The sequence below is a fragment of the Pantherophis guttatus genome, chromosome 7 (assembly GCF_059756535.1).
Source record: "Pantherophis guttatus breed Tessera chromosome 7, ASM5975653v1, whole genome shotgun sequence".
Taxonomy (NCBI): Eukaryota; Metazoa; Chordata; class Lepidosauria; order Squamata; family Colubridae; genus Pantherophis; species Pantherophis guttatus.
Window position 1 is genome coordinate 14,526,323 of NC_142069.1, and position 14,915 is coordinate 14,541,237.

At 41.6% G+C, this 14,915-nt stretch overlaps 1 protein-coding gene across 1 annotated transcript; it reads right to left on the reverse strand.

The window, feature by feature from the left end:
- Positions 1 to 901: 901 nt before the first annotated feature.
- On the reverse strand, positions 902 to 7,494 carry LOC117655632 (perilipin-3-like). Its single transcript, XM_087873058.1, has 6 exons — positions 7,425 to 7,494; positions 5,302 to 5,497; positions 4,071 to 4,153; positions 2,857 to 3,055; positions 2,472 to 2,659; positions 902 to 1,628 (listed from the first exon to the last, which is right to left on the reverse strand). Exons 1-6 carry the CDS (start codon positions 7,446 to 7,448, stop codon positions 1,227 to 1,229), a joined length of 1,092 nt encoding a protein of 363 aa, XP_087729184.1. The 5' UTR covers positions 7,449 to 7,494; the 3' UTR covers positions 902 to 1,226.
- Between the last annotated feature and the right edge of the window lie 7,421 nt (positions 7,495 to 14,915).

Genomic DNA, 14,915 nt, shown 5'->3' on the forward strand with positions numbered 1-14,915 from the left:
TTTGGTGTGTTAAATGAAGGCTTGGAGAACTTAGAGGTGGCTTTCTGACTAGGTGCAAGGATGGACTTTAAAAGTTCCAGCATGCAGTTGATCTCTGAGTGGCAAATGCTTAGGATTTCACAATCCTTTTTCCTGTTATTTATGCACGGTTTAAGGTGGGATGCTTTGGATATATTAAAACGTATGTCAGACTACTTTCTCAAAATCACCAGTTGACATCATTTACAGGTTGTAAGCTCAGGAAATCTCCATACATATGTATCCTACCTGCATATCAAGGTAGTAAAAGCAAACCTTGCAATAAGTAAGGAGAACAGGAACATTATCTTAAAATTTGCGGAGCAATTGAGAAATTTGGCTAGAATTCTTTGGAGGCAATTTGCACTGATGGTTATTCTTGCCCAGAAACTAATTTCCTCCTGTGGTCACCGGGCATCTAAATATTTAGAATAAAAGTTTAATTTAATGGCCAGTTGAGTCAACCTTCATCTGTCCTTAACCTTAGAATGTCACATTCTAAAACAAGCTGGACTTTGAAACAGAGACTTTACAATATTAAAATATGAGAAAAGGAAACTCTCTTGGCCCTGCTAGACATTGAAATTATTGCCTAGAACCAGTTCTGATTTGGAAACTGAAGAATAATTGTTAAGTTTCCAGCAAAAAATTGTAAACTTATCAGAGAGATCCAGCCTAGAATTAAGGAGAAATTCCCTGACAGTAAGAAAAATGAACAAATGGAACTTCAACTCTCTCTTCTTTTCCACTTCCAGCACATAAATATATAATGTCCTTGTGAAATCAAGATTGTAGAATACTGCAAAAGAATCATAACCCCGTAGCATGGATTATCTATAGCAAGACCCTGAAACAAACTTCAAACAATTACCTATATTTTTTGTGCAATGACATTTATTTCAGATCAAAGAATCCAAGAGTTACAGTGGTGCCATTCAATATACCTGGGAAGCTTAAAAATCAAATTGTAGTACAACATGAATCAGTTGTTTTATTTCTCAAAGTGAAGCCCTTAGGAAAATCAACTAACATGTATCTTTCCTTTGGAATAATTGAGCTTGAAACTCCACTGCGATACAATTTGGAAGACAGGAATATTTCAATCATGTTAGTCTCAGTTTTTCCCCCCCATGAGAATCTACAACCGCTTTTGTACACTTCCTTTGTATCTTAGGAATAGCATGCCACCATCTGGACTAAATACTAAGTCACTGAGTTTCCTTTGGAGCTTCTGGTTTCAGAGTTTCCACTTCCCTTTCATTAGGTTTTGCAGGCTCCGGGTCACCCGAGGTATTCTTAAGTGCAGGAACAAAAGGTCCCACAAGCCAGGATAATGGAGTGTTTTGCAGCACATAGTCCAAGATATCATCTACGTACTTCTGGGCTATGCCGGCTGTCTTCTTGCTTTGAATCAAAAGGTTGCTAGAAAGATCTTGGAAAGATTGAGCATCAGTAAAGGTAGCTTGAAGTTCCCCAATACTATGGAGAGCCAACTCAATATTCTGCTGAAAGGTACCAGGCAGACCTTGGATGCTCCCCATCAAGTTGACGTATGCCATCTGCAGTTGTTCAGTGATGTGATAACTCATGGCCAAGCTATGAGATTCCATCTGGGAAAAAGAATGAACCAATAAATATTTTAGCTTCTCAAGAATGGCCCTACAATTATTACATCAAGAGCTCATGTTTTCTTGGTCTCCCTATGACTTTAATCCAGCCGTACCTGCTGGAGCTTTTCTTTTTCTTCCTGGGGTATCTGAAGGATATCTTGCGTGGTATGTTCTAGCTGGTGGACAAAACAAGGAATCGTTTTAGTACAGCTTTGTTTAGAGCAATACAATTTGCTTTGCCATCAGAAAGATAATGACCAGAGCAAGCTATCCATCCCCCTTGCAAATGTCTCAAAGCACTAAATAAATAATACAAATGTTTATCAGTTGGAGTCTCCACTCTCAATTTAGATAAATTTTTGCCATTTCCCCCCTGCTTTTTCTCTTTTAATGTGATCTGGCAACCACAGTTTGCCTTGAACAATTCACAAAAATAACCAATATGGTCTAAAGATTTAAAAAAAAAAATAAGGCTGCTAATTTCCAAGTGGGGAAAAAAAAAAGTAAAGGCAAGGCATTTTGTTGTAAGAAAATTTAAGTTTAGATATCTAATCTTAAGCGCCCCATTTCCATCATCTTCCTAGCACAGCTTCCCTTTTGCTTTCTTATTTCCGTTAAATAAATCATTTCCCGCATGAGCTCCCTTCTGGATGTGTCACACAAAGTTCCTTCAACATTATACATACATGTGTCCTTTTTATGTACTTACTGCTCCTATGCCACAATAGCATGAGTTGCATATACCACAAAGGAAACATAGTTAAGGAGGGGTAGGGCTGAAGAACATTTCATTCCATATTCAATAATAATAAAAACAAGGGGTCTGGAGGTGAATTCTCCTACCTGCCCAATGGCTTGACGTAACTGGCTAAATGTATTCTGGATGTTTTCCCTGGTTGCTTCCATTTTTACCACAGCATACCGATAGGCCCGATGCTGGACTTTAGTTGACAGGGACCCAAGTTGCACAAAATAGCCTTGGGATTCAGGTTGCAGGGGGATCCCTTCTGGTGCAGACTGTGCTATTTTAGCTGTGGGATAAAAACATGTTACTTCTTTGAAACATCTCCTCAGGCATCAACCCATGGAAGCCATTTTCTTTTGCAAAGGCATGGCCTTTGAAAACAGCAATATTCACAAAAGATGATTGAGTGAGACTGGGAGTATTGCAAATGCTTAATTCCTATGATCTCACAGACTGGAGACGGGGTAAAAACTCCTTGCTTACCAAGTTCTTCATCCGTCATTGGTAGATAGTGATCCAACAATTCTTCCGATTTCTCCAGGACTGCTTCTACCCCACTTATGGCAAGTTTACCCATTCTTGTGTCTATGATCATCTCTTTGCCATCTTGGACAGCTTTGGCTACGGCTTCTTTGGCATCTGCTACTTTGGAGGACACCAATTCCTGTGTCTCAGAAATAACCTATGGGGATACCATTAAACAAGCTGCAACATTCCGTCTCTTGGGAAGTGGATGTAACGTAGTTCTAACCATTATTTTCTGAAGAATTACTCCGGGTAGGCAAAAACCCATCCAAATCTTAGGTTGTCAGAATCTATATTTGGAAAACAAGCAACATGTCCCTTCTATTGCTCTTTAGATTCCATTTACTTACCCCCAGCTGCTGCTCTGTTCCAAGCTATCAGATCAAATAAATCAATACAATGCTGAAATCAGATTTTACACAAGTTTTCATCCCCTGATCAAGTGGCTTCTAATTTTATATCCTAGTGCCGTGATGGCGAACCTATGGCACGTGTGCCACAGGTGGCACGTGGAGCCATATCAGTGGACACGCGAGCATTGCCCTAGCTCAGCTCCAGCGCACATGCGCACGCCAGACAGCTGATTTTCAGGCCTTCTGGGCCCACCGGAAGTCAGGAAACAGGCTGTTTCCAGCCTCTGGAGGGCCTTCAGGGGAAGGAAGGCCCGTTTTTTGCTCTCCCCAAGCTCCAGAGGCTTTCTAGGTCCCACCGGAAATCAGCAAACGGATTGTTTCCGGCGTCCAGAGAGCCTCCCAGGGGGTTGGCGAAAGAAAGCCTCTGGAACCTGGGGAGGGTGAAAAATGGGCCTACTGGGACCACCGTGCCATCGCGTGCCAAAAGCGGGGGGAGCTCGGTGGGGTCACATGGGCATGCGCAGGGGGATGGGGTGCATTGAATTATGGGTGTGGGCACGCATGTGTGTGAGCCCCCCCCACACACTCCCCCGACTTTTGGCACGTGACAGCAAAAATGTTAGCCATCACTGTCCTAGTGTATTTTTGGATCTTTTCCCTCATGCTCTTGACCAGAAATAAGAACATTGGATTATTATCCCCAACATAAGGCAATTTTAAGACATATTGGAGTTGCACCCCAAACCTCTAGATGGGAGATTTATCTCCCATCAACAATGATATTAAAAGACAGATGTAAAAATAAGAAGTTCAGTTTACCTGGTCAGCTGTCTGATGGAGGAATGGCAGGTTCTCTTCCAGTTTATCCAAACCCTTGGAGGCATAGTGGCTGGCTACTGAAACTAGAGAGAGGCAGTTTTTAGTTTATAGGCTTTTGACATAACATCCAAAAAGTATTAACTATTTTTAGAATTCTAATCAATAATCACTGAATCTTCCTTCTCCCCTCACTACATTCCATTTAAATTTCTCATGGTATAAACTTCTGCAAATTAAAGTCTGTTACAGTTTACAGAAAAGATATTCCAGTTATATCCAGTTATTCATTCTTTTATATTTTTATATTTGTGTATTGCCCATCCCACAAAGATGTGACTCTGAGTGGCTTTACAAACATGAATGTGGGCCTCCCAGTCCCATTTCCATCCTTACAAGAAATGTCACATTCTAACACACATCTATATAGTATTACAGCAATTCCTGCAATCCAGGTACCTTACTGAAATGACAGAAATTACAATATCGATGGGTAAATAAAGATTCGCTCCATATTGAACAGGAGTGAGAAGAGAGAAAGAGATAACCAAATCCTAGAATTGGAAAGTGATCCAAAACCACTGAAGCTCTCATATCTCACTTCTGCTCAGTGCAGAAATCCACATTAAAAGGTAAAGGTTCCCCTTGCACATATGTGCTAGTCATTCCCGACTCTAGGGGGCGGTGCTCATCTCCGTTTCAAAGCCGAAGAGCCAGCACTGTCCAAAGATGTCTCCGTGGTCATGTGGCCGGCATGACTAAATGCCAAAGGCACACAGAACGTTGTTACCTTCCCACCAAAGGTGGTCCCTATTTTTCTACTTGCATTTTTTACATGCTTTCGAACTGCTAGGTTGGAAGAAGTTGGGACAAGTAACAGGAACTCACCCCGTTACGCAGCACTAGGGATTCGAACTGCTGAACTGCCAATCTTTCGATCAACAAGCTCAGCTTCTTAGCCACTGAGCCACCGAGTCCCTTAAAAGGGGCTATCTAATCTGCCCTGGAAGACCTCCCAATGAAGAGGAGTCAATTACTTTTCTGGGTCATTGGTCTCACTGTTGAGAGATATGCAAGACTTCAGCAACAGACCACTAGATAGAATTCCTCACAATCATTACATAAGTGAACCAGTCCCAAAATCTACAGTGAAAATAAGCCCGTGAGGTGCCCCCAAAGACTTGCTGCCTCTTTCTACAAAGAGAAAATCTTGAGAATGAAGGCAGTGCCTTACTTTGGGGCTCAAGCTTACTCAGAAAAGGTTGAGCACTACTCATAGCCATCTCGGAGACATGCTTCACGCTCTTCTCTGCCAAATCCAATACGACTTTAACATAAGGGTGGTTCTCCTTAGTTGAGGTATAAACCGAAGCTGCCATTTCATAAGTGGAGCTGACAAGAGGTAGGTTGGTAGCTCTTGAAAGAACATCCTTTGGGGTATGATAGGAGAGAAGGTTAGTAAATAAATCCAATATTCAAACATGACTATAGCTAATACCTACAGAGACAAGGTTTCCTTGAGTATCCTCTATGTGTGTTGGGACTATAACTCCCAGCTGTATATGACTAACAACCCTTCTAGCGGAGTTCTGGAAGTTGCGATCCAAAACCAAACAAGGCACACAATAGATGAGGGTTGGTTTGTACACAATTGTGTTAGCAGTACCTTTGGATAATCTTTCTTCCCAACCACACTGAATCAATTCACAACATTTTAGCGCTTGTTGGCATAGGCACCAAAAACATACAATACGTAGATTATTATACCAAGCAACTATCTAATATATTATTCTTCAGAATTTGTTAAGCCACAACTACCCAACCGATTGTTCATCCATGTCTCAATACTCAACATAGATTATTAGCACAAAAGAAAAAATTGAGACACAAAGAGCACATAATGCCCATTGGAGCCAAGATGCCCTCATATACTGTGCTTGGGTATCTATGAGGCTTTTAGTCCACGTGTCCTTTTTTCAAAAAAAGAGGTTTAGAAAGTTAAATAGAAATTAAGAGAGTAAAACAAAGCTGGCATATTACAAGGAAAACTCCAGCGCTACTTTGATGAAATATCCTTTTGCACCACATAAAAATACTCTTTAACAGAGGGAAATTAGTTTCTTGAAGGAACTATTCAGCTTTTTGAACCATGGATGTTTTGCAACTGGCCACACTCACCCCATAGCAGGTACTTTATGAGTAGGCAAACTTAGCCATTTTGTGAGTGTGTCCATTCCTTGCCCTCAACGTGCTAGAATATGCCACCAACCCAAAAGGCAGACTACCCATTAATTCCAAGGAAAAGCTCCCCTATTTATAGATGGACAATGTCAGGGATTCAATAAGCTTTGTCTGCTAGTGTTAGGTTTAGTACATTCTAGGACAGGAAGTTAGGAAAATCCTCATTGTAGAGTGGAAGAGAAATAGACAATTCCTAGGAAAACTGCTGGCATTCCAGGTCAGAAAAACAGACCTAGGATAGGCCATCCCTTCTGCCTTTATTGCAGGGCTCCGAGATACAGGCTGCAAAAATTCAGAAGCGCACCAAACTTAGTCTTCTATTTTCATTGCCATCTAGTGGTTGCCTTAATTTTTGCAGCCCTGGCACCTTTGAATCAGTATCTTATTCCTGGATTAATTCCTGGAAGTTTCTTGGCAAGATTTTGGAAGTGCAAAGCAAGTCCCCCGCGCGCCACCCCCCACCCCCAATCAGCTTTGAGCATAAATGGGGGCTGGAACTTCTGCAATCCTGGGTGTCTACAGTGGTGCCTTAACCCCTACACCAGGGGTCCCCAAACTTGGCAGCTTTAAGACTTGTGGACTTCAACTCCCAGAATTCTCCAGCCAGCTATGCTATGCTAGCTATGCTAAAGCTATGCTGGCTGGAGAATTCTGGGAGTTGAAGTCCACAAGTCTTCAAGCTGCCAAGTTTGAAGACCTCTGCACTACACCAAACTGGTTCTCACTCTACATTTTATAAGTTGTAAAATTTCAAACCATAAGAAACCAAGCAGTCTATCGTGTTTCAGTTATTTCAAGGGTGGAATAGGCTGCTTCCTGTGCTTTGGTTTCACATTCATAGAGCCTTTGGTGCAAAAAAGACCTCGCTTTTGAATGATGGACTGAGGAATGCTACTTAAAAAAAAAAAAAAACTGCGCTGAGGAAAATTAATTACCTTTAATTAAAATTAAATAGCATGGTTCAGCCTTCCATATAAAACATTGTTTCTATCGCATTAAATATTACTTAGCATTAAAGTCTAAATTGGCCCTGCAATTTTATTTATCCTATCTAAATTATATACAGATGTCTACTGATATTATTCATTAGCTTAGACCCGCCAAGGACAAACTTACCTGCTGCATTTCATTATTCTCCATAGCTGAAGACTGTTCCTCATTATTTCCGGGAGCCACTGGATGTTGTTCTGGCCTAGAAGAACAAAAATATCCCTTAATAACAGCTGTAACTCTCTCAAGATACCTGCAGCTCAAGAAGAACAATGGTGCTTCTTTCTCTATAGCTCTTGCCTCCACTTTGCCTCCACTGAAATAGGCAACAGCTCATGTGTAACTTTTCTGAAGCAGGAGATGCAGAGGAAAAGAAGACATGATTGTGTGAGAGACCTGCTCAAGGAGAACAAATAAGCCAATTACTGCACATCATACTTTTCTTGCCAGTGCTTTTTAGTAGAATTTTTCTTTCCTGCAACTTTGGAAATTAAATAAATTGTTGTAGGTAGCTTCCATTTTAAGGAAAAACCAATTAACCCAAACTGTAGCTTAACGTGATGGATGAACCCAATCAACAAGTCTTCCTACTTATTAAACCACAATTGTTTTGACTCATATAAGCCTGCAATTGTGCCTTGGGAATCATGGTTTATAATTTAGCTTTGGGTAGGAACCCAGAAATTATGGCTTATTGTATAGAGTTAACTAAAACATGGCTTATCGCAAGGCAAGAATCTAAGCAGGGATTCCCTTAATGAGTTGCAACCTTGCTTCACGATTAAGCTACATTGCTTTTACATTTCCAAGGCTACAATATGGCTAATTGTTCTATATAGACCTTATCTAAAATACATGTAGTCTTATGTTACATTAGAGTATAAAAATGAAACCTGGTAAAATTTAATGATAAAAGGCAAACATGTAAAGTTGTTTTTAAAAAAATAGAGTTTGTTGAATAAATTAAAATTGGGTTTACTACACTAAAAAGCAGACTACATGATGGCTTATAAATGTTCTATGAATTCACTCTTAGAAACTCTGGAGATAAAAGAGAAAGTGGAACTAGCATTCCATGTTCACATAGCCAATATCATCCCTAATGTTGTACATGAACACTTTCTTCCTAACAGCATAAATACAATTCTTAAAAAACGTGGAAAACACTTACATTTTCGTAGTAGGAAGTTTCAAGGGAGTCTTCAGCTCTTCACAGAAACTCCTGCAGAGTAAATTAGCCACCTCCAATTTCACCTTATTTATTCATCAAATGAAGACCAAGCCCTCCAACTGACAGAGCAGAGGACCAATGGGAGCATTGCTTGCTCTCACATAACCAATCAGTGAGCAAAGCAAGAATGTGGGAAGAACTCTCCTCATAATACCATCAACTGAACAATTCATAGCAAAAGCAATAAGAGTTGGGTTCATATCTTGGTTTGAATTATAATGCAGTTTGTTCAGTTTGGGCTTAACGTGCTATGTGCACCCAGTCTGCCCAGTGTGTAAAAAATGGTCTGTAAGAGCATGTTACATAGCCCAGATAATAATGATTGTTTTGGATAAGCCCTGCTTAAACCTTGTCTCACCAGATGTGACATCATATTTTCAACCATGGTTTGTTTGGACATAGTTTGTTGAATATATCACAATTAGCTCTGTTGACATCTCAGATGAATTATAAACCACGTTTTAGAAACCACAGTAGCTGATTTCGCACCATATGCTAAGCCAGATTCCAATAAAGCGACACAATGATTTAGCACAAAGCTCTTTGAACTCTGAGGCGGTTGAAACTACTTGGATGTTAAATGCATGCCCTGGGTTAGGTGCCGTGGTGGGCACCATCAGTACCAAACACTCGTTAATGTGGTAGTCATGTTTCCAAAACTTGCTATCACTTTTACTTTCAAGACTGTCCCCAGAGCCTGGAATCATTCTTGGAAATGAAAGTGATGTTGAAGGCTGTTTTTCAGGATGCTAGCTTCTCAATTTGTAATAAAAGATCCTTTCAAAAAGGCAACACAGCTGGATGTGGAGCTCAGCAGGAGCCCACAATATATCGGCACAATGGCATCCGTAGCTATCTCAGCAGGGACTCAGAACTTAGTATTCGGTGTAAACCAATACTTTGAATAACAATGAGTTATTCCCATGATTTTGTGGCCTACCATAGGAGGGGTGCAAAAATCTCTAGCAAAGAGAAGCAGACTAACATGGTAGGTCTAGTGATGTTCACCAATTCAGATTAAATTTAGTTAACAGCATCTTACTTTGAAAAGGATGGCTTATTTTAGGGTCTCACCCTTTAAACACTTACAGGCATCTCTCACAGAATTTTCTGGATTTGATTGATGGAGCTGATTTTCCTAGTAGGTTTAAGCCAGTAAAATAAAAAGGGGGAAATGACCTGATCTACCATTCTGTCTTATATTGACAACCAACATTAGCAAGCAAAATTTCTCAGACCAAGCAGAAAATGATTATTGTCTTGTCATGCTTATATACTGTGTTACTGCTGTGGGTACATTTGCTGGGTCAGTGCTGTTTGTAATTGCACATGATTAAATCCTGCTGACCTCATTCACATATCATGTCATGGTTGCTCCATTTCACCTTTATTAGCCAATTAGAGAAATGAGGAAGGCGGCAACTCAGAACTGATGCTGGCTAAAAGGGGAAACACCAAGGAAGAAATAGAAGTGGAATTCTCTGTTTTCTTAGTTGCGGTGTTCATTTAGGATAAACAGACCCGGGTTTCATACTCTCCATAGCAACCATTGGTTTCTGGGTGATCTTGGACCTGACATATACAGTAGACGCAGTCTTTGGCTAGACCTCGTTTTTACCTCAGAGCAGCTGATGCAAGATATGAAGATGGAAAATATTACGATCAGTTCTCTACTATGGTTAAATCCAGGGGTGAAATCCAAATTTTTTCCCTACAGGTTCTGTGGGCATGGCTTGGTGGGCATGGCAGGGGAAGGATATTGCAAAATCTCCATTCGCACCCCATTCCAGGGGAAGGACACTTGAAAACCTCCATTCCCTCTCCTCCTGGAGGAAGGATATTGCAAAATCTCCATTCCCACCCCACTCTGGGGCCAGCCACAGGTGGTATTTGCCGGTTCTCCGAACTACTCAAAATTTCCGCTAGCGGTTCTCCAGAATCTTTTAGAACCTGCTGGATTTCACCCCTGGTTAAATCACTTTCTGGTCAATATGTGGACTGGCACACTTCTACAGAGATAGAGAACCATTAAATGCTAATAGGCCCTCTGAAGCTGTGGTCTTGTTGAAAGTTAACTACATGGTTATTGCAGAATAGGAAAACAATGTTTAAGCAATGATGCCAGGTTTGTAGGAGTTTTTGCTGAGGAAATTGCTTAGTTTTGCTCTGGGTTGCACACCCAGAGAGAGTGGGTAGATAGAGTGGATAGAGAGTGAGGCAACATCTCACAAATTCTTGGATTAGTAATTGTTTTTCCTTTTTTGTATCTTGGTAGAGTTTGAAAACAGGGATAGAGTTCTCCGCGATATGAACTCTTCTGACAATAGACTGGTGCTAGGCATCAGTTGGGTCCTTCAGATGGGAGGAAGAAAGGCTGTGGGTCACCAGATTCAGAAGTTGTTGAATGTTTCTTTATTAGAGAGGATGGTACCTGCTGCCAGTAAGCATCCAAGTCCAATTCAAAATCCTGGTGTTAAGCTACTAAGCCCAACATGGAATATTGCAGGCAAACTCTGTCCACAGTCTGTAGTTCAATTCTAACGGGACTCAAGGTTGACTCAGCTTTCCATCCTTCCAAGGTCTGTAAAATGAGGACTCAGATTGTTGGGGGCAATATACTGACATTGTATACTGCCTAGAGAGTGCAGGTATATAAGTTTAAGTGCTATTGTATTGTTTAAGGGCTGTGTTGCTATTGTCCTCATCTTTTCATCTTCTCAACTTTCTCATCTTCTCATCTTACCTAATATCTTCTTCTCCAGTGGTGATTTCACCAGTGGTGAAATCCAATTTTTTTTTACTACCGGTTCTGTGGGCGTGGCTTGGTGATCATGGTGTGGCTTGGTAGGTATGGCAGGGGAAGGATACTGCAAAATATCCATTCCCACCCCACTGCAGGGGAAGGATGCTGCAAAATCCCCATTCCCACCCCATTCTGGGACCAGCCAGAGGTGTTATTTGCCGGTTTTCTGAACTGCTCAAAATTTCCGCTACCGGTTCTCCGAACAACTCAAAATTTCTGCTACCGGTTCTCCAGAACCTGTCAGAACCTGCTGGATTTCACCCCTGGCATTTTACTGTACACGTAATTTTTTTAGAAAATTATGGGCACAGGCATTCATAAGAAAGCCAGAAAAGTCAAGTTGATGAGGAAACTGCATTATGTAAACCTGCTCCTATTTTACATGTAACTGCACAATAAAAAGGTTTTCATTATGCAGTCAAGGCTACCAACGTTTGACTTTTATTACCTCTCTATCAGAGGTGGTATTCAGCCGGTTCGTACCAGTTTGGATGAACTGGTAGCGGCAACTGTGGGCCCGCCTGGACATAATGCCGTTGCATTTAGCCACATTTTCGAGGCCGGGCACATGCACAGAAGGCACATGTGCGAATAAAGTGCGTCCACAGAAGGCTGGGTGCATGCGTGGATGGCGCGCAGGCATGCGAAGCGAGCATGCCCGCACGGTGACCCAGTGGTAAGAATATTGGAAACTCACCGCTGCTTTTTATGGATGTCCCTGATTATGTATCTGACAATCACTTCTAAGTACTTGATTCATATAGTAAACCTGATCACTTGCAACATGCAAGTGGCCTCATATCTGCAGCAATGAAATATATAAAGCAATCCCAATCTGAGAGTAGATCTGCAAAAATCCAGAATCTATTAGATAGCACAGAGAGATGTGGAAAAGGTCTAAGGTTTGCAGGATCCAATCTGGGTCGGTCACCGGGACCAGAGGTTTTGTTTTCTGAGCTTTTGGATTCATGTTGTAGCCCATCCTCAAGGAACTTCTCTCTAACAGAGTGTGAGCTTTGCGTTATTCTGTGTGTGGTGTTTATAAATTGTGCATTGTATGTGGCTTTTTAGACGTTGATTGGGGTGTTGATGGCTGGCTATTAAGTCATTGGCTATTGCTTCCTTGTGCTGCCAAGCCCTCGTCTCCTTTGATAAATTGGTAGTAAATCAGCACTCCTGTTGACTGACAAGGGGCCTGTTTCCCAGGCTTCATTCACTTCCCTGGCTATTTTTGTACCTGCTCATCCAACAATCTTAGTAGCTTCAAAATTAAATGTGTGTCTTTGTTCATTGCAATGTGAGACTACCAATGAGTTCAGGTCTCCTCGTCTGACTGCTCACTTGCATTCTTGCAATCTGGTGGTTAGCTTTCTCCCCGTCTGTCCTACATCATCAGAGGGACAATCCTTGCAGGGGATCCAGTAGATTACATTGGAAGTATCTCCCATTTCCAAACAATTTTTACAATGTATAAATTGTCCTCGTATGGTAGCCTCTAGGCCAGGCTTGTCAAACTGGGGGGCCCATGGGCTGGATGAGTCACAGACAGGCCACACCCACCCTGGCTCCGCAAAGACAAAAAACATCACAATACATCACGTGACACAATCAAGTTTGACACCCATGCTTGAGGCGGTGTGCAATGCCCACTTGCAGATCTCGGAAGCTGTGTTCTACTGCTTCCGAAATGTTTTTAAGGTAAGGCTTTGTAGTTTTCCAGCCATCCAAAGCTCATCCAGATATTTGTACTGACAATGGATCCTCATACAATGCAGCTTTTATACTGTCATTATCACTCCTTTTTTTTTTTTTTTTTTGAGAATTGTCAGTGTTTAAAGCTACCTACACCAATCAAAAATCTTCTGGGCATTAGCTTTTCAGGATATGACGTAGCTGTGAGAAGCTCAAATAAGTCAGACAGCAGCAAGATACAGAAATCTCTAAATAAATAAATAAACTGTCCCATTCTTGTGCGGGAGAAAAAATGAATAAAAAGAGATAACCAGAAGCAGAGGTGGGGGTGGGGGGAATTGGCTAAGAACAATATAAAACTCATCCTCAAAATTATACCGTCATAATTTTGAAGAAAAAAATGGAGTTCAATAGCTTATTTGAAAGATCTGATTGTAATTTCATTGCATTCTGCTGTACACAGCTGTATAAATGATATGAGTAAAAAGGAAGAAATTGTCATCTGCAATTACGCCTGATTTCTTTTATTATTTTCACTCACCAAGAAAAATTGATTTCTCTCCAGAGATTCCTTCAAGGTCTTTTGTTTCCCCTTTGTGTTTTTTCCCCCTCTGCTTGGAAATCTAAAGCAAATGACTCACAGCTCCACGTAGGTTGAAGAATGAGTCTCGAAAAACAAAAACATCTCAACTAGTCTTGATAACGGCACCGATCAATACTTTTCTGGCTCAAGACAGTATTGATTTGAGAGAAGCTTGTGGGTCATTTTTCAAATGTAGAATTACTGTCAAAACCAATCCCAGACAAAGGTTTCTAAGAGCAGGTTTTCATATCAGGGCTGTGTCTTAGAATTAATAATGGCAATAATATTCACCAATAATATTCACAACAGCTATGGCTACCTCTAAACAATATTGTTCATCCTTTGAGTATGGGAAGGTATAAGTGGGAAGCTTTGAGTGCACTTAGGTATAAGTGGGTAAATGGAATATTTGTACTTCCTCAGTCTCTAATTGTCAAACATTTTTATTGGAGGACACAGAATGCATTTCTACACCATTGTTTTTAAACCTTTGTTGTTGTTATTAGTTGCGAAGTCGTGTCCAACCCATGAACAATGTTCCTCCTGGCCTTCCTGTCCTCCACCATCCTCTGGAGCCCATTTAAACTCACGCCGACTGCTTCAGTGACTCCATCCAGCCACCTCATTCTCTGACGTCCCCTTCTTCTTTTGCCCTCCATCGTTCTCAGCATTAGGCTCTTCTCCAGTGAGTCCTTCCTTAATGTCCACATAAAACTTTGAAAAATGCAAGAGGAATGGATTCAACACTTAAAATGATTTGCATGGGAAAGGGTAGGAGATGGACAAGCAGAGCAGTGGTGGGTTGCCCCTGGTTCGGACCGGTTCGCAAGAACCGGTAGTAAAACTGGCAGGAGGCTCTGCCCACTGACCTGGACATCATCATAGGTGATCTGCGCATGCACAGAAGCTTCTGCACATGCACAGAAGAGTGCATGGATGCGATGTGAACTGGTAGTAAAGGTAAGTAAAACCCACCCCTGAAGCAGAGCCTGGGGGTGGGGATGGAGTCAAGAGAGGAATCAGCCTGGAGTCATTACATTCTCACCAGTGGTGGTATTCAGAATGGTTTGGACCGGTTCAGCAGAATCGGTAGTGGCAACCTGCAGGTGGGCCCGCCTGCCCACTGCCTGCCCCAGTGCTATGCCGTCCTATTTAGTCACGTTTTCTAAGCCGTGCGCATGCGTGCAAGCCATGCGTGTGAGCAAAGCGCATGCACAGAAGGCCGGGCGCATGTGCAGAAGGCGCATGCACCTATTTTCGGTGTGCGGCAAACCGGTGCTAAAATTATGTGAAACCCACCTTTGATTT